Raw genomic sequence first — 19,832 nt, 5'->3', positions numbered from 1 at the left:
AAATTAAAGCAGTCACTTTTCCTGATGATGTTACATGCTATTATACTGAAACACCTAGCCTTGTGAACCGAGCTCTGCTATTGCCTTGCAGTTCTCCTAATACATATTCAGCCTTGGCCAATGTAATTAATAATCACCAGTGAATTTCATTCTGTCTTGTTCCACTTTTTACAGCTGTGGCTTTGTAACTTGTTCTGGAGTTTCCATCACTAACCCTCAGTCAGCATCTGGTCAGACCATTTCATGAACCTGTTGTGAATTCTGCCTCCATTCTGGAATACATAACTGAACTGCTGGCCACAAGACAAACATGGATTTCATAAACTGTGACTCACTTTATTGGGGAGGCAGCTTTCAGTCTGGAAATCTGCTGAACTGGCGATGACTTCCCCACTGGGTGAAATGGTATACACAAGCATCCGTGCCAGGGGAGCAATTGCTGCCTCAACAGGGAAGGTCAACTGGAATGTTCCGTAAGCTAACAGAGAAAAAAAAGCTGAGCAACATACAAGAAGTTCCAGGATATGCATTTACCTTCCCCAGACAAAAAAGTCAAATTCACTCATGTTGAATATTTTTTAGTTACAGGGGCAGGAATACAGACAGATACATGGCTGAAGTCTATGGTTGTTGCTGAAGACACCTGCATTCAAACCATGATCGTGTAATAGCCAAGTGAGGTGAGTTTGGTGGGCTTCAACGTAGCCTCTAGATTCTCCCCAGTTAACATCTGGCATAATTTATTGATGTTACCAACTTCTTTTTACCTCAAGCTCCATGACCTTGTGCACTGCACACAAAAAAAAAAAGGTGAGGGAAAAAATGCAGAAATAAGGGACTGTTGTAGAGGGTGGCAGCAGTGTGGGTTGCAGAGTGGCTCAAAGAATAACTGCAACGTTTCTGCTAAGGAAGCATTTAGCTGGAACACCAAACATTGCTCCAACCACAGTGGGCCTGAGCTTGATGTCACAACCTGGACAAAGCTGTAGAACACCTCTTGATATTATCCAGGGTGTTATTTTAGTCACTGCTACTACTGAGAATGCAGAACTCCCTATGAACACGCAGCACCCAAGATCTTCTACTCCCATGTACCTTCTCATAGACTTCCAAAAAGCCTCCCTGGTCTCATTGTTGAAAGACTTCTAAAGGTGCATCACAGCCAGTGTCAGTTATGTGTAATAAGTCTCAGGAATGTGTAACCCTTGGACACTTAGATGAATAAAATTAAATGTATTGGTTAGAATACAGGTATGTGTGTGTTTGCATGTTTGCAAGGGAGAAACAATACCCTTATATTTTATAAATATAAATATATTTTATAAAAATGAAAGCAAGTGAGAGAGAGAAAGAAAAGGAGACATGCTTTTCTTCCTGCTCACTGTACATGTGAGTCTCACAACACTAGTGAGTATGCATCCACAGTCTGAATACGGTAGAGTGGTCAGCAGAAAGTGTTGGTTTGAGGAGGAAATGACCAAAACATTATGCATAATTTTTGTTGGATTTCCTAATTTTTTTTCACCAAAAAAATAGCACCTGACAGAACTCAGAGGAAACAAAACTAACCCATGCCACTTCATTTAAAAAGATGTAATTTGTAAAATGCATTTCGTTCAAACATTAAATGTTTGAATAGAAATAATTTCTCTATGGTCCCCCCTGCCTCCAAATTGTCATCAGAAATGCTAAAAATTCATAGTCCTCTCACCTTCTCCAGGATTCACAGTCAGATTGTGGGTGTTTGCTAACATGATGTCTCCCTTGGCCATCACCTGTGTGACAGAGAAACCTTCCTGTAATTGTTGCAAGTTGTGTTGAAGGGAAGGAGAATGAACATTCACTGGGTTAACTGTATAGTGTGAGTATGAGTAGCACTGCCAATGGTAAGCAAAACCAAGAAGCAAGTGCCAGATTGGAATTTACTGGGTCTTTAGAGACAGAAACATTTACTCCTAGGAGATCCAATGTTTCCTCATTGGTCAGACCTGGCTTCCCTTTTGTACATACTCCATGTATAGATCAGGTTCAAATGCACTTTTCCTCTGAGCACACAAAAATTTGGGGGTTATATGCACATTTCTAACAATTTGGAACAGACTAAGGATCAACAGTTCTCCTCAGCTCCACTCTCAGTTGCGTTGCGAAACAGCCTGGAGAAAAATTTAATCAGGATTAGTTTTGTAACTCACAGGGTTGGAATAGAAGAGCACAGGTTGTAAATAATAAAAGTTTGAATAAGGTACCTGAAGCGAGGCAGTAAGCAACAGCCTGAATGCTGCCTCTATTTTCCTCATTTCTACAAAATTTTCCTTTTTCACAGTCAAAAATGCCTTTTATACAGTTACATTCCATGTAGGATATCTGTTCCATAGCACCATTTTAATTTCAAGGTCTGGGATCCACAGCTATAAAAATGTAAGCTCCCTCACTGTTTGGTTGCTTTATGTATATATTTAAGATCAGCTTTCTCAGGCTACCAGGATAAACAGAAATCTTGTGCTCCAGTTCATTGTTAGAAGTCTTAAAAATAAGCACATGGACATCTCTACCACAGGTTTCTATTCTCTTTTTTTTTGTAATCTCAGTCTGTCCCCATGAGGTTCTGTAGAATCCATCAGAACAGGAGTGTCTGTTCCACTGATTTCTTCTAGCCCTCTAAGGCTACTCTTGTCTCTTCTGCTAGTATCATCAAAGGATAACCAGAAAAACAAATTTAGGGGGAAAGAATTTCTGTTTGAATATTCATCTGATTCTTCCCGTGCTGCCAAGTGAAACTGGTAGATCGTTGTTCAGTCACAGCTGAATTAGTCTCTCTTCTCTGTCCCCCAAAATGATTCGATTCATGGTTCTCAATACCAGCATGTTATAGTCTGTTCCAATTAGTGTGGTATCCCAAACTTCCCATCATTGCCTGATATACAACCTAAACTCTAAGCTTATTGGGCTTTTCTGGTACTGTGGTTAGGGGTGTTGCTTTAGTTTCAGTGGTCAGATGACTAACAAAGGACAAAACTGAGTAGGAGACAGCAGCTTTCCTCCTTATCTTTAATCTTTTTGTTGTTGAGTGCTGGCTTCTGAGCTGTGACCATATACAAACCAGAATTTGGAATGGGGGAAACTCAGAGTGGAGTATGATGAGAGTCTTGGATGGCTGCATCTAAGACAATGCTCTCTCCATCAACATTCTGTCTCTCTTCTGTACTTAATAAAACATGTACACACTACCCATCTCTGTACACAGAAGAGAACATGAGAAACATTACTGAAATGTGTTTAAATCCCACTGCTGCAGGCCACAATTTCTGTTTCAAACTCTCTCTAACATTACTACTAAGGACTGACCATATGGCATTGCCGTGCTTGCTCATCATGGCATGCAGCTGTATGTGCCACAGTGCTCTCTGTGGCTGTAGATCAAAGTAACCACAAATAATTCTTACCAAATAGTAAATGACAATTTTCTTCTGCTCTCCTACGGCCTCTGGTGTGAAGATATAGTGCACCTGGATCTCCGTGGGTGAGCCACAACTTAATGTCTCAGGCTTTGGCTCAATTTTGAGGAAGCTTTTACTAGGGGAGTAAAATCGATTTATTCTACGCATGGCATGCTCATATGAAGGTGTGATCCAGTCGCTGTCATAACAGTTCAGTTCAGGTTTATGATCAGCCTGATAAAGAAGAATAAAAAGTTCATACCTGACCAAAACCAGGTAACAAGTCACATGAAAGTCCACAGAAAAACTCTGAGTGTATTCTATATTTCACATTCTTAGGAGAAGGTAGAGAACACACACAGAAGACACAGAGAAGAGAGGTGACCTGCCAAGAAATTGCTTTATCTTCCAGTTGGCAGAAAGACTGATAACCCATGGATAGATATTTCCCCTGCTGATCAGAAAGACAGAGGCTTACCCCAGTTCCCCTGCCCTGTCTCTGCCACTTACTCGGATTTCCAGGGAGGCTTGTGTGAAGGTGGTAGTGTCTATGGAAAACCAGGATTGTCCCTGTTCATCTGTGGTGTAATTCCCTTTGTAACTGTCTCCATCCACAGAAATCATGATGGTTTCATTGGCAATTGGAACATCAGTGCCATCTACCAGCTTCACCTAACAGAGCAAAAACAAACCTCAGGTTTTAGACTAGAAACAGAAAACAATTTCCAACTGCTAAAGCCTCTTCCCTCTTTTCCTCCCTGCCAGGAAGTATATTTCTTTATGGAGAAGAAAAAGACATGAATGTAGAAATTGTGAGGTGAGTCCTGAGATGTCTAAGGCAGCAACTGAGAAAATACTCAGCAAAACAATCTGATCGGCCCAGGGAAATCATCTGTCAGGGCCCTAAGTTCCTCAGTAGAACTTATTTACCCTGGCCAGCCTCGTTTTGGACCTCCACCACATATCATCTGCCTCTTGGTTCAGGAACTTTAAGTTCAGGTTTGTGCCTTGCTCCAGTCCTTGACTAAAGCTGCATTGGAGGTCCACTCCACCCAGCTCTTTCTCCTGCTCTTCCATCGGGTTAACTGGACTTCCTTGGTTGAGCTCAGCCCTGACTCATCACTTCACATTGTCTGGTGGTCACTGAACTGTTGGTGGTATCTGTTATTGTCACCTCCCCTGCTCTGCTCAGTCTGGTTGAGTACTGTGGGACTGTGCCCTTGTTGGTGTCACTACGCCCACCTGTGTTGTGGTTACCCTTTGCACGTGGATGACATTCCCTTGCGGAATAGCCTACGCTTGCTGCTCAGTGATGGTATTCTTATGTGTCAGGACAATGGGCCTTCTAGTCTATACTAGGCTGACTTCCAGGAGGTTCAGGGTCTGTCAGAGTGCCTCAACTATTAGTAATTCATCTGTCTGTGCACAGGCAGAGGAAGGTGGACCATGTCATCTGCACACACAGCTATTGCCTCTGATGGGATCGTGCACCTGTGAGTTTGCTATGCCATTAATTGTCCAGGGTCTCAGAAGTTCCTTACCCTCCCAAAGAGTGGGATTCCTGGTCTGTACTGAGAGTCCAGCAAGTCAAAGCTGATTTTGCTCATGATGGATGTGATTTCACAGAGGCCTGTTCCAGTCATCTCTATTCCTGAGAGAAAGTAAAGAGGGATTGTTAATGAATAGCAGAATTTCTAGACTGTTACTTCACCCTCTTCAACTTTGCCCTTCTGTTGTGGCCTGCCATCACTTTGCTATCTCCAGGTGATACATACCTGTGCCATCTTCTGTGATCTTGCCTTGTACCTCAATGTTCATCTCATATCCCCTGCGCTGGAGCTGAAATATCTTGGTCCTTACTACAGCAGAAACACACCCACGAGCATCTGCCTAAGCAGGGGGTGGGAGAGAAAATTGGAATTCTGTGAACAAATGTGGTGCCTTGTGGGACAGGAATAGATACCCCAAACCCAACATGCTTAACTTCTGTTCATGAAAACCAAGCCTTATGTTCTAGGGTTGTCTCCAAGACCAGACCTTGTTTACAGCCTGTTTTCTAGTGTTTCATCCACACATTTTCTGTGTTCTTTGAGGTACTTGGCATCCAGTTCTTCAAGGCACACACTGGTTTCCTCATTAACTCCCTCCTACCCTAGTTCTGTTTTTCTTCCTGTTTCTTCTGTTGTCTTCACTCTTTTCCTTGTTGCCCTTTCTCCTTTCTCTTGTGTTTGACCCATAAGCAATACTGCCATCTTGTTTTCTCCTCATCTTCTTTGCTCCTTGCTCCCTGCCAGTCCCTCCCACAGTTACAAAATCCTTTCACAGATTCTTTTCTCAGTTTGGGTACCAATAGCAGGGACCTCACAGCTGCTAACTGGAAATTTGTCACTAGTTTCAGCGGGGTCAGGATTTCAGCTGTGGGGTTTCTTCATTAGTTCTGTTTCCAGTTTAATGACCCACTTCTTAAAAATACCTTCCTCTGAGAACATCTGCTTTTCCTTGGACAGATTGCCCTCTCTGATGTCTTGCTATCTCCCAACAGTTGCAGATTTAGCCTCCCTTAGACAACATTGCCCATTACCCATAAAAAATATCCCTGTATTTTAATTTTAGGGCTCACCTGCCTAGTGAATTCTTCACACACAGCTTCTGCTTCTTTTCCATAACAATTTGAAGCAGAATGGGAAAATTTCCGGCACACTTGCACATTCACCAAACCAGGAACAGGCTTCCCATAGGTGTACCTACAGTCACAAAGCGTTAAACAGTATTTCAGATGATGAGAAAAATCAGTCCGAGTCACACTTAGATATATCTCCTTATAGACCTCTGTGAATGATTTCCTAATATTTCTTCTTTATCACTGACTAATCTGATATTTTAATGGTTCTAGTGATTACATTTCCATGATTTCCCGGGTGAGACTCTTCCATCATCCATTATTATCTGTTCGAGGTGGGAGATCTCCGCAGGAATGCAGAAAAAGATTGTCTGTAGAAAATTATTTCAGCCAGGAGTATCCTTGTATCATGAACTACTGAGGGTTTAGTGAAAAAGTAGAAAGGCAACCAGAGGCTCAGGAGGAGCAATTTATGAGTTAAAAATGAGAGCACTGGGTTTGCACCACCTGTTTAAATGATGTCTGATTTGACATATCTGAGCATTTGAGGGTTCAGGATTGGCAGAGAAGCTCCAGCTGAAGAAACATAAAGATAGGAAGAGAAAATGTACAACAAACTGGGAGGAGAGCTGCAGACTAGTTTGGCATCATTTTTTAAGGAGCGTAGAGAAGAACCTTCACTTTGAATTTTCAGGCCAAGTAGCAGGCTCAGGATTGATAGGGTGGAACAAGCCTGTATTAGATGTCTGGGAACACTAAGAAACGCCTTCCCAGCTCTTCTTTCAGTCCTCAGCAGAAAGGAGTAGTGAAGGATAAGCGAGGGAGATTTACTCACAGACCACAGACGGACACTGAAAGCTCCTTGTCCTTAATAGTGATCATCTTGGGCAGCTTCACCAGGACCTCGTACTTGGGCAGCACTAGATAGAAGAGAGAAAGTTTGATATGAGAAGAGTGAAGGAGAGCTGTGTGCTATGCAGCAACCCAAACACAGAGCCAGGATCATCTTAATATGAACCATCACCTCTCTGTCGTCTTCAGTACAGCTCTGCTACCCCTTCCCTAATTTTTCTCAGCCTTCACCACTAATTGGGTTTAAAGAGAATTAAGGAGGATTGTAACCTTTACCTTGCCTCATGGGCAGCACATGCTCATGTGATTCCATTGGCACCAGACACCTGTTTACATTCCTTGCATATGCTCATTCAGAAGGACACGCTGGTCCTGTGTGTTGTGTTCATGTTTCACAACGCATCATTTGCGACTGAGACTTGGAGCAGCACATTCACCACCTTTGTAATTTACCACATAGAAACAGCTTAAATCACTGACTCTCTTGGCTGTTTCTTACTGTTCTGGAGATCCCAAGGTGCTGTTAGGCTCACTAAAAGGCAGCATGTGAAACGGTCCTACGTGCCCAGACAGTTCTAGCGAATCTAGCCATAGATTTTCAGGTCTACATTTTCAAGTGAATTAGGTAGCAATAAAGCCCAATATAGGTGGCAAGTAAAAGGCATATTTTTCTCCTGAGTATGAAGCTACATCACTCTTCCCATATTGCATCAGGCAACCCTAAGCCCCCAACTACCCAAGCCTGGGGCTGGACTGAAGCATGTAATGGCCTGCTTCCAGGCGGTGCACCTGAGGTTTTTTTCACAGCACAAGGAAATAAAGACCAGGGAGGGTGCACACCCAGACCCAGGAACTGGAAAGCAACCTCAGGTTATGCAGTTTAGAATGAATTTGCCTTTAGGATGGAGGCAAAGCTCAATGTTTCAACTCCAGGGCACATTTCCTCAAAAAGCTGTATAAGAATTAGCAACAGGTGAGATTAAAGGGAATAAAACTAAAGAACAAATAGAAGAAAAACAAGTTTAGAGTGAGGCTAAGAAATGGGTATACACCTTTGATTTTGGGGGTGTTCAGAATGATCTTTGTGGGTGGAGGGACAGCCCATCTGTCACAGCAGGTCAAAGCCTATAACCTGGTTTGTGTTCAAATTATTTACCATGTTCATACTAGCCACCACGCCTGACTTTGAACCAAATAAGCCAGGGCCCATGGAGTTCAGTGACAATCTTTGGGTCACACTCTGTGTGTTCCAGGAACAGCACATTCTGAGCAATGCGCTGGGTCATTTGGGCTCCATGTACAGCTGGAGGGAGCCTGGGAGCGTGGACCACGAGCCAAGCAGCCTCCTCAAATGCACACAGCCTAGCCAGTGTACATGTCTACAAACACCTGAGAGGTTTTATTACATAACTGGGGGTTAGAATGCTCCATTGGGCAACACATTTCTCTTTACTCAGTCTCTACTACCAGTCTGTTTGCATGTGCTTGTAACATCTGTGGAGTGTTCTTCAAATTCTAGAACTATTCTACCAAACACGTTTTCTAAGCTTTCGCAGAAACAAGGAAGAGGAAAAAGAGAGAGGACAAACGGAGAAACAGAACCGATGCAGATGATGAGAGAAGCAAAACAGGGTCACCAAAATATTGTCATCTCTTACTCCATATCTAGTGTTACTTGCAACAAGCTGCTGGACTGAAAAGTGGCTAAACCAGTGCCAGCTGGTTGGTGCCACATGCCATGCCATGAAGCCTGTCAGACCCTGTACTCCCAAGACCACTATGAGCAAACACAAACTCAGGCAGGTTGCAGAGATGCCCTAAAATGAGCAACCACCTCTGATACTCAGCACCTTCTGGATCAGCCCCTCTGAACCCCATTGCCTATGTATACAGTCCCTCCCTTCTCCATGCAGTTCCCAGGAAATCCCAAACTGAGAGGTCAAAGTGAAAGGCATTGCTGTCAGCCCCCCTGGCAGCCCATACCTCCTCTCCTTACCGTATTCCTCCACACTGAAGGAGTGCTCCACATGGGATGAGAAGCTTTTCTGCACGACTATTTTGTAGGAGCCTTGGATGGGGTCTGAGGTGAGGGGGAAAGAGAGCTGTTTAAGGCCAGTCTCTAGTTCCACCCCTTGCCACTGGTACACACGGTTCCTCTGGGGATCCTGCAGTTGAAGATAACTCAAGGTCACAAGACAGTACAGAAGGCTCCCAGGGATGGAGCAGTGAAGTTCCCAGCCCATCCTGGCTGAGAAATGCCTAGCTGTAATTATTCAGTTATCTGTGAGGACCTGTGAGCACTCACCTGTAATTCTTCAAGATTAGCATGCAAGAGAGCTTTTTAACCCTGCAGGTCCTGTGTTGTCTCCCCCTCAGCTCTACCTGCATGCTTACAAAGGATGGGCCAGGAAGCTGGGAAAGACAGACTGGTAAGATAACAAGACAAGGATAGATAGCAGGAGCACATGGAGAAAGAAGGGAAGTTTCAGTCTCCTTCACTTCCTATACAGCCCACTAAGAGTTTTTTTTTTTCCATGCCCAGAATAGAGACTGTCTGAGTACCAGTGTGCAATGTGCTGAGGAACCAGACAGCTGATCTGTCTATGGGACTGAGAAAAACGCATCTGTAAGAGTCCAAAGCATGTGGTGGGGAGGGGGAGTGGGGACAGGAACAAAGTATATCCCACATGTGCATGCAGGTGAGACCTCTCCCTGCTCCCAGTGTTGAAGATGAATTCTCATCACTAGTACAGATGAGTATTGCTCATTATAAATTGAGTGTCAATAGGCTGTGCTCTAAATTCATCAGCTTAGGCCCAAATTTCTTGTAGAAGTCACTGAACAAGCACAGTGGTGCTGCGTAGTTTGCAGCACCCTTTCCAGGCTCCTCAGCAGGATGGTTAATGTTCACAGTCTTCTATTTTCTGCCTGCTCTTTGCATTGTACCTTGGCTGTCACCAAAAGCCTATTTACTCTAGATAGGTATGCAACTCAAGGTATGCAGCTGTGTGCATTTACTTCACTGAGATTTTAGCTCAGGGCTCAGGGAAAAGGGGATGTGAATGACATCCCCCAGTTGGAGGCCACCAGTCACGGGGCAGAAGAGGGGGCCTTCTTTCCAAGAAATACGCAGGGAAGGAGGGCACAGTCAGTAAAACATCCCACAGCTCTCACCAAATCCTCTTCATCATGGTTTGCCCTGCTGAAAAGCTGATCGCCTGTTGTGAGGGACATCACCTGGCTTCTTTGGAAGAGGAACTGAAGAAAATGTTTACATCTGGGCTTGTGAACTTGTCCTTTCTGTGATATATTTATAGGGAAGGCCTGAAAGTGAGTTTGTTTTTCCTCAGAAAGGTATTTTTTTAAATGACAGAAACAATAGGCCAGGACAATAGTTCAGAAATAATAGGCTCATACTAACTTCTTCCTTTGTGCCTGAGTATGATCGATTAGTGACATTAAGGGTATGGATGGATGAACATTTATTTCCTTAGCACTGTTGATTTTAAGCTGTCACCTTTCTTCACTCCTGCCACCCTTTCCTTTGGGCCAGTCCAAATTTCGTGCAAGCAGGTGGTAAACTGCACTGGCAGTTGTGATCTGGCTGAAAAATATACCCTAAGGAAAACAGTGAATCTGCTGCCAGATGAGCTTCTCACTCTACAAGACTGCTCGTAGACATCTGTGAAAGCCAATTGAGGGCAGTGCTGGACTGAGAAGGAGCAGTGAGGAAGGGAGAGGTGATGGTGGGGATGAAGGACAAGGCCTACAAGAGCGGGCTTAAAGAGCATGAACCAACACCATGCCTCACAGGCTGGAGCTGAAAACACAGGATGGCCTTCCCAGTGGGTTAAAATTGAAGCCTTTCATGGTACTGACACACACATACACACACACAAATGTCATGAAATTATTTAGCTTATTAGGCAAAGGCATATGGCATTTCTGGAGGCAGTGGATAAGATTTATTTTTTGCTCCTCTGATGAAACTCCTGCACTCAATCAAGTATCGTCTCATTGAAAGGAAAGGGACCTGTTCTACAACCCCATGGGAGAACCTCAGCAGAAGGTAGTTCTGAGATGCTCTCTTCCATCTGCTATCCCACACCACACGCTCTCTTACTCTTCTTTCTCCAAATAATCCCAGACTGTCAGTGGCCTGCCAGCTCTGCAGCTCTGTTCTGGAAGTTTGCTGAGGGCAAAAGAGAGTGACAGCACTCTGACAGGAGGGTAGAAAAGAAGAGGAGCATAGACTGTTTCTGGCTTACCTTCTGCCTCCCCTGTTGTGACAACATCCCCAGCTCTAGAGAGAGATGGTGCAGCAACCCCAAGCAGCAAGGAGCAATGGTAGGACTGACTACACAGGACCCATAATCACACAAACCAACATCAGATTTGTGCATTGTTTGGGCTGCTGTCATGGCTTCAAGGTCCATTGCTGGGTTCTTCCCATAAATTTTCCACTAAAAGATGTCCCAGGTATTAATTGTAAAATTCTGTTTTCTCTGCTGAAACGTTTTCATTGTACTTGAATTACTGACAGAAGCATCCATCCTGTTAACTTTTGTCTGTCACTGAAGTTCAACCGTTTAAAAAAAAAACAAACCATGAGAAAAGATAGGGGACATCTGCTTACAGAATTTTCGTTCTTTAGTTTTGCTAGTTTGTTTAATGCAGTTCTCTGGTTTCACACTTAGCAGACAGAAAATCTTAGTTCTGCTTGGGAAGAGGAATAAACCCTTCTGATACAACCTCTAGGTAAGCATATCTGTTCACAGCATGGTTTGCACTGATTAACTATTTTTGTTTCTGCAGCACATTCCTCAATAAAAGAACCATTGTCAGAACTTACTTTGATGCCCAGCTACTCAGCCTTCCTTTACACAAAGGAAAAAAGTCATGCACCCATGTTTTTTCCCTTGTACCTCAGCCTGAAAACACCACTGCTGGAGACTACTAGCTCTGTGCCTGCACATTCAGCTGAAAGAATAGACATGCAGTTATCCACTCACCTGAACATAGACAAATGGAAACTGTAGGAAAAGAAAAAAGGAAAATCACCGTTAGAAATATTAGTCACATATGAATGGAAGTAATTTCCAAATTTGGACTGAAGGGCAGAAGAACAACCTTCTAAGAAGTCCTTTGGGTTTTTCCTTTTCTGTACTTCCTCTGTTTCCTTAGTTCTTGATGGTTACAAGAATCTCTTCTATAATATTTTAGACCCCCAACTTCTTGTCTTACTGAGGTATGAAAGTGCGATGATAAGAGTTTTCAAAGCATTTGTCTGCATGAGGAACTGATGAACAAATAAGCTAGAAGGTGGACTTACACATCCGAGCAGTTCCTTAAAACCAAGTCCTTGTCATGCTGCCCTCTCTGCGTCCAAGCATGTGGTTGCACCCACTGCCAGAAACAACTGCCCATCTGTCACTTTCAATGGAAACTTGTCCCACCCAATTTTTCAGTAATGAGATCCCTGCCTACATGCTTGGCCACATCCATTACTTTGCAAATCTGGTTTTAAACACCTATATCCCTTTGAAAAAGGGGAGATGTTTCTCAGTCAACAGAGACAGGTGGAGTGTGTCCCAGGACAGCATATGGAATGGGTCAAGGAAGTTGTGAGTAGGAAAAGATCATAAGCTTCAAAAGTTGTCTTCAGTGGTTCTGGGTGCTGACAATAATGGTGTTAACTGGGAATTAGGCCTCCTGGTTAACAACAAGGAATTATGGCTCTACCTTCTCATTCAGCGGGTAGAAGTCTTTGTCCAGAGAGACGATCCGAAACAGAACTGAAGAGTGTAATGGAAAAGAAGGAAATTCCACTGTTAAATTTGTAGCCATTAACAGGAAATGTCAGTGTTTCAATAATTTATAAGTCATATTCATTCCATGGACCAACAGGCTTTGAATTGAGCTCTCTAAGTTATGGAAGCAATTACTTCAGGCTCTTTCTCTTGCAGATGGTGAGAGACAGATAAATTTAGAAGGATAATCAGGTCTTGGCTGAACAGAATTGTCCCTTGGGAGTGTCTGTCCTGCTTTGTTGGTTCAGGTGCAGCCAAGGGAGACTATGCTTTGAAGTCATCCCAGATTCGTGCCTCTAGTTGAGTAGAATTAATCTGAGCCTGTGCCTACATCTGGCTGAGATGCGGTGCCGGGAGGATGGAGAATAGGAATGATGAAGATACCACATGCCCTAGATCTCAGCTGACAGAAATAAGATTTACTGGATGTTTTAACTCCCCCACTTAAATAAAAGTATGGAGCCACTGGGGAATGAAGCCCGTAAGATTTTCTGCCCTCAAAGTCAGCACCAACCCAATTCCCCTTACCTGTCTGTCCAGGCTTGTAGATGGGTTTGTCTGTCTGGACGAAGATCAAGCTCTCAGAATCCTTGACCAGCACCGACTTGCGGCTCCTGAACTGCAGTGTCGCCCCCTTCACCGACACAGTGAGAAATGCCACTGATGTGCTGCTATTGAACTTCGGAAGCTAAAGAAAGTGAAGAGAATAACTCCTCTACTGATTCATCCCATTGCACTAAGCCTTTGAAGGACTCAGTATTAGCTAGGTCTGAAAGTTGCCTAAAGGGACACCAGAGACTCAGTGCTGGAAGCAAGAAAAAAAGATGATTTTCTGATATGAGCTTGGACAGCTTGTCTCCTCTGTCTCAAGAAAACCATCTTTTTCCTTCAGGGAATTATTGCAATGATAGATCTTCTCCATTTCCTTGAGTTTCCTCCATGCTTCTTCTTTCGCTGCTTCCAGTACTGGAAGCCGTATCCCTTCCTTCATTTATATGCTTTCCTTAGAGAAATATTGAATCTGATCTTGTTCCATCCTGTGATTTATCAAAATGGAAATCAACCCAGATTCATTGTTTAGGGGGTGTGCGTACATTACTCGCCAACCAGCCTTCTGCAGGAAACAATCATGAATAAGTGCCAGGAGACAAATGACCTCATGAACCTCACTGCCTTTAACCACTCCTCAGCTCCTACAATTCTCATTCCACTTGGCTATTTTTCCTCTAAGGCTTACACAGATCAAAGAAACATGGGATATGTTCTGTAAGTCAATGCTCCAGGATGAAGGATCCCAAGAGAGTTCTTTAAACCTTGCATGTACAGAAATATCATGTGGTGCACAGAATTTGATAATGGTGGAAAATTATTCCTCATAAGGCTACCACCGTCAGTTTTCCACACCAAATCCATGTTTTGTTTGTCTTAGCTTAGAAGTCTCTGGTTGCAGCGTGTCTTATTTCTCATCTCTGGACTGTTTAGATCCACTGTGCCACATCAATAAACACAAGGGATCATCCCCCAAGGATGACATACTCACAGAGAAAGGGATGCAGGTGAACACATCCTGCTCTGACACCACATCATCAATCAGGCTCCTGTTTTCCCCTTGATACTCGAGTGTGGCACTCAGCGTCACGGACTCGTTCAGGTGGGTCAGCTGAACACAGACTTTCTCAGGAGAATCAGTGTGTATCAGAAAGGGCAGTAGCACCATATACTGCCTAGGAAGCGAGGAAAACAAGAATCAGAAGGTTCAGAAATGTGAAACAGTTTTAAGGAAACAGTATTAAGTGAAAGGAAGTTAACAAATCAGCATGCCTAATCCATTACTGTCCCGGTGATTGCAGTGCATATACAGATAAGCATCCATTTTATTTTGGGTTTATACATATCAAACTGCCTAACTAATTAGCCTAAAAGCAGGAAAGTGCTTACAGTGGAAGGAACAATTTCTATGCTAATAGAGAGTCCCTTACAAAGGATGTTTTGTTCGGTTTCACAGCAGGGAGTAAGGATGGGTGTGAAAGGTTCCAGACTGTTAATTGATTTTTGTATATTCCACAATCTCCTATTGAGACTCAAAGGAATTAGCTGAAAAAGGTTGAAAATTCAGCAGGTTTAGGGCTGAAAAAAAACACCCACTTGTCTGGCTGCTTCTGGCTTTGCCTATCCAGGTTTCCAAATCCTTCTCATGCTGAGCAAAAATGTGAGTGCTTGCAGATTGGGACCTTATTAAGATAAGCACACAAAGGATTTCAGAGAGTAGTGTTTTATCGCAACACAAGTGTACTTGGGCCTTCAATGAGTTTTTGACAAAGGTCCCTCACAAAAGATCCTTAAGCTAAGCTGCCGTCCAATAAAAGGGATCATTTTATTTTTTTTTATTAATAAATCAAATTATTAATTCTGACATGGAATAATTGGTCAAAAGATAGGACACAAAGGGTAGGAACAAGGGAAAATTTCCAGAGCCTGTATTGGGACCCCTGTTGTTCAGTACACTTCTAAATGATCTGGGAAGTATAATTTTCTGATAATTGTGCAGGGTAAGAAAAAACCTAAAACTGACTTACATATTTGTGGAAAACTTTTGTCATATGGTGGGACTGTGTGGTGGGACTGTGTAGCAAAAATGGCAAATGAACTTCACATAAAGGGAAAATAATCCATAGAGGAAGGAAAAAGTTACCCCAACAGCATATATACTGCTGTATATATGCTGTATATATGCTGTATTGATAAGCAGGCTATTACCACTCAGACATGACCACTGTTGATCACTCTTGAAAAATTCTCGTTCAGTGATAAGTAACAAATGGACTGTAGGGAAGCGTTCAGAAAGGAACAGGGGACACATCAGAATGTATCTTTTTGCCATTGTATAACTGCAAGGTACTCCCACACCTCACATGACATACATTTATAAAATGGACTTAGCAGAAAAGATTCAGTGAAAGATGGCAGCGATGATCTGGAATCTGGAATGATTTCCATAGGAGGAGACACTACATAGATTAAGACTTTTCAGTGTGGAAAAAGGTATGACAGAAAGCTATAAAGACATTACGTGCACAAAAGAAAGCATGGTTTGTTCATCACTTGTGACAACAGGAGTAGTAAGCACCACCAGGTGAAATATTAAGCAGCTGGCTTAAAAATAGAAGGGAACAGAAACCTTTTTTTTCACTGACATACACAATTACCGAGGAACTTAATACTCCTGTGTGCTGTACAATCCAAATGTACAATTCTGGTATGGCCAGGCTGTGGCTCCAGGTTGCATCAAGTGACAGACCACAGCTGGCTGTCCTCCCTCGGGTGAGGGACAAAAGGAGCCAGCAGGTGCCACTAAGTTGAACAGTTGTTAGAGCCTTACCTTCGAGTCCAGCCAAGTGCAGGCTCCTAAAAGAAGCTGACACTCCTCACCTGCTAGTAACTCTCCACGACGTATGGTATCTGCCCTGTGGCACCGCCTTCATAAAATTTGGTATGAGGCTCACGAGGGCAAGAAGATCAGCTACACCTGATATGCAGGATACTAAAAATGTCCTGTGTAACTTCATTGCCCAGAAATGGCTAGAAAACATATCAGCACAGGTGTAATCCCTGCCACAATAAGACCTTGAACCTCTGATAAAAGCTTCATAAAGCTACAGCAGACAGAAAATTAATTTCCACAGTACTTGCCTTGCTCCTCTACTCTGTCCCTCATTACCTATGACTGGCTTCCACGACAGAGAGATTACAGAGCCAATGTAGTCCTCTGGTCTGATGCCAGACCACTTTTACGGGCCTGGTACTCCTTTTTCCCTGTGCACATTCGAGCTATCCAGATGCAGCACTGGAAGGTTCTGGTGGTAATTCAGTCTGAAGGGTATATGCATAGGATGAAACCTGTGGTCAGGATGGCTCATACCGCTTTTCCATGGGCTCTCCACTGTGGAAGGCTAATGGGCACCTTGCCAGGTGGTGCCAGCCCTGGGGAAAGAGATAGCTGGGACCATCCAGAGCTACATTATTGCCTGGGCTCTGAGCTTTCGGGAATTCCTAAAACTACTGTGGAGGCAGTGGGACCCAGGCAGTAATTCCATTTCCCTCACCACCAGGCAACGGGATAAAGCACGGTGAGGAGCCAGCCAGCAACTCCAGTCAGTACGTGCTGCTGCAGAAGCAGTGAAAGGAGGGAGCTCCAGCCACCCAGGCAGTGACTTACAGCTTGTGACTATCTGCTTGCTCCAGTGCTCCCCTTCTTCCATAGACTTCTCACCACAGCTTCACCCTGTGCCTGCTTCCCCTGATTTTGCTTCCCCTGCCCCCTGTCAGCGGCACTGGCAATCTGACTGTAACATCCAGCCTCCTGAAGGGACAGCGTGACCTAGTTCATGGGGATTTTGGCCTCATTCCTCTTCCTGTTCACTGTTCTGCTGAAATTTTGGCCAATGCACAGAAGTTCCCCCTACACCAGCTTCCCTGTCTTTGAAACAAGGGTGTGAAATATGTTGTTCATAGAACTCCCTTTAGCTGTTTTGGGATGCGTTGGTGAAAAGAGTTGGGTGATTTAAAGTACTATGGGAGCTTTAAACAACTTGGGTGACAAAGTCCATTCCAGGACAAAAAGCACTTGGGCTGCCCAAGAGACCTCAGAAGCCTCCCTGCATGCAGTGAACTGTTCTGACAGCAGAGGCAGTGACTCTGTCAGAAACAGGAATCAAGGAGTGGCAGGAGACCCTAGAGAAAGTGGCTGAGGCAAAAATGATGTTTGTGTATATAGAGAAGGTAATACTCTAGCTTAAGATGGACTGATGTCTGTATTGACTCTCAGCTACTTCCTAGAACAAACACCCAACCAAAGAAGGCAGTGAATTTCATCAGCTCCATCGGTCCAAATCCACACCTGTCAATTCAAGTGCCATCATGACCTTGCATTTCTGACCATATGCAGTGTATTCCAAGCATGTACACTGCATTGTAAAACAGCTTGCATGCACAACCACATACCAGAACAGGAGAACAAAACCTCCTGTTGAATTCTTCCAGAACAGACCCAGAGCAAGAAAAAAATAATCTTGCTGTCAGTATTTTACAGACTCATAAAATTTTTAATTGTAAGCGACCACTGGATATCTCAAGCCCAACTTCTCTCCTGGAACAGGACTATTGCAAAGGACTCCACAGATGGAGTTTCCACCATCTCTCTGGGTCACTTGTTCCAGTGCTGCTCTAACTTGGTGAATAAGTTCTTTTTTTTTTTTCTAATATGTAATCTGAACCTCAGTTGCGTCCCTTGTGCAGCCAGTCACATCTGAAACAGAAATAGCAGCAACTGCTGCTGCTCGAAGAAGCGATTTCCCTACTTGTGCAGAGCACAGTAAGCAAGTCTTGGTTGGAAGCTTCATTTTGTCTTCAGTTCAAGGGCAGCTTCCCTTCTGTGTTCACAGCACCCCATCTACCCTACAGCACTTAAAACAAAACTACTACCCTCCTACTACCTAGCAATTCACTGCTGAGACACCACTGCCCACACACCGGCCTCCTATCTCCATCCTGGGGGTCCCAACTACACCCCTTTCTCCCTCACCCCCTCAGTCCTTCCTCATTCTCCCCTCCCCAGATGGTGCTCAGGTCAGGGACAAAGAGCAGCATGTTGCTCATAGGAGGTCTGAGCAGTATGGAATTCATTCCCTTTCTCCCTGATCTTGGGCAGAGGTGAATTAAGATTACTTAATCTTAATTACTTAATTATATCAAATTACTGTAGGGAGACCAGAGGGCTCTGCGTGACCTCAAAGCAAACTTGGCTGGCAGATCTACCCGAGAAGCACCCAAACAGGACAGGTGAATGAGGGGTTGATGGAACAGTGTGAGTCAAAGGTCCTTCAGTCCGAGCCAGTCACCACTTCACCCCTGACCACACAGCAAGCACCAGCGGTAACGCTGCACCTTCTGCTACAGCTGCTACCACTACTGCGGTGCTTGTGGGCATGAACTCTCCCTGTAGCCATCATTATGGGATCCACGTTGGTGAGAACTGCGCTTCTGCCAGCACAGCAAGGGGCACAGCATGTGACAGCAGCCAGGGTCTGAAGAGAGAAGCTGTTCCCGTCCAGACTAGAGGCTGCAGAGCACCTCTCTCTGGTAGGAGAGGCTGGGTGGGGATGCCAGACTCCAGTCCTCCTGTGCCATCCCAGGCTGTTCCTCTCCTGGGGGCCCTCGGCAGAGTGGGCACTGTAGCCAGGCTGCTGGTCTGCAGAACACTGGGGTAGATGCCCCAGGGGAGGGTGCCAGCACCAGGCTCCATGCCAGAGGAAGAGAATCTAGGTCATAGATCCTCTTTGGGAACAAGTACATCTCATGCTGCCAAGGGAAACAAACTGGCTTGAAAGAATCAGGAGAAAGGGGAGCAAACTGGCTTGAAAGCAACAGGAGAACGGGGAGAAATAACTCAGTGATTAAAACAAGGATACTACAGGAGAGGTAAGTACATGGATTCTGGCATCATGCCCACAAAACTCCAGGCACCTGAAGGTTTCTAGGCAGGAATATACTTAGGCAAAGGTGCTGCAAGGATCCAGGTCTGGACTAGCAGGCAGCTGCAGGGCAGGAGTGTGGGCACTGGCAGAACTGGGGGGGTGGGGTCCCAGGGCTGCACACCCAGGGGGTTGCAGGGTGGGAGTGGGGAGCACTGGCAGAGCTGTGCTGGAAGCTCAGGGCTTGGCTAGTAGTGGGACATGGGGCAGGAATGGAAGAAACTCACAGCTGTTTGACAGGAAAGAAGAAAACTGAAGGAAAAAAGGAGCAGTAAGACCACCCTCCCCCCTCTGCCTGTGTAGCTTACGGTTCTGTGGTGGGAGAGGTGTTTCCAGGAAGGAGGAAGAGGAGAAGGAGGAAGATGTTTGGTTTGCTGTGCAGACTGTCCTTCCTCATGGTGCAGAGCAGGTTGTGACGGGTCAGGCAGACACCCAGTCTGGTCCGGTGCTGCAGTTTTCCTGCACCTTGTAATTCCCCTCCACTCTCTGCTCCGTCAGCCTCTTTATAACTGCTCTCTGCAAACAGCCCAGGGGCTGGAGGAGATAAGGGCTGGGGGCCAGGGCCCATCCGGAAACAGGGAGA

The 19,832-nt window shown here is 44.6% G+C and overlaps 1 protein-coding gene across 3 annotated transcripts in view; it reads right to left on the bottom strand.

The window, feature by feature from the left end:
* Positions 1-19,832, bottom strand: part of LOC130150658 (alpha-2-macroglobulin-like) — a 39,949-nt gene extending 20,117 nt beyond the window's left edge. For all 3 annotated transcript variants that reach the window (XM_056341805.1, XM_056341806.1, XM_056341807.1), the window contains exons 1-14: positions 19,558-19,832; positions 14,260-14,443; positions 13,248-13,407; positions 12,652-12,704; positions 11,922-11,942; positions 8,906-9,074; positions 6,893-6,977; positions 6,058-6,181; positions 5,213-5,327; positions 4,979-5,088; positions 3,948-4,109; positions 3,444-3,671; positions 1,712-1,775; positions 336-478 (exon numbers count right to left, since the gene is read on the bottom strand). In XM_056341805.1, the coding sequence (XP_056197780.1) occupies positions 336-478; positions 1,712-1,775; positions 3,444-3,671; positions 3,948-4,109; positions 4,979-5,088; positions 5,213-5,327; positions 6,058-6,181; positions 6,893-6,977; positions 8,906-9,074; positions 11,922-11,942; positions 12,652-12,704; positions 13,248-13,407; positions 14,260-14,443; positions 19,558-19,817 (1,878 nt within the window). In that variant the 5' untranslated portion in view covers positions 19,818-19,832. The remainder of the gene's footprint in view (positions 1-335; positions 479-1,711; positions 1,776-3,443; positions 3,672-3,947; positions 4,110-4,978; positions 5,089-5,212; positions 5,328-6,057; positions 6,182-6,892; positions 6,978-8,905; positions 9,075-11,921; positions 11,943-12,651; positions 12,705-13,247; positions 13,408-14,259; positions 14,444-19,557) is intronic.

The sequence above is a fragment of the Falco biarmicus genome, chromosome 5 (assembly GCF_023638135.1).
Source record: "Falco biarmicus isolate bFalBia1 chromosome 5, bFalBia1.pri, whole genome shotgun sequence".
NCBI classification, from domain to species: domain Eukaryota; kingdom Metazoa; phylum Chordata; class Aves; order Falconiformes; family Falconidae; genus Falco; species Falco biarmicus.
The sequence above is the reverse complement of the archived record's forward strand: the minus strand, read 5'-3'. Positions and strand labels throughout refer to the sequence as shown.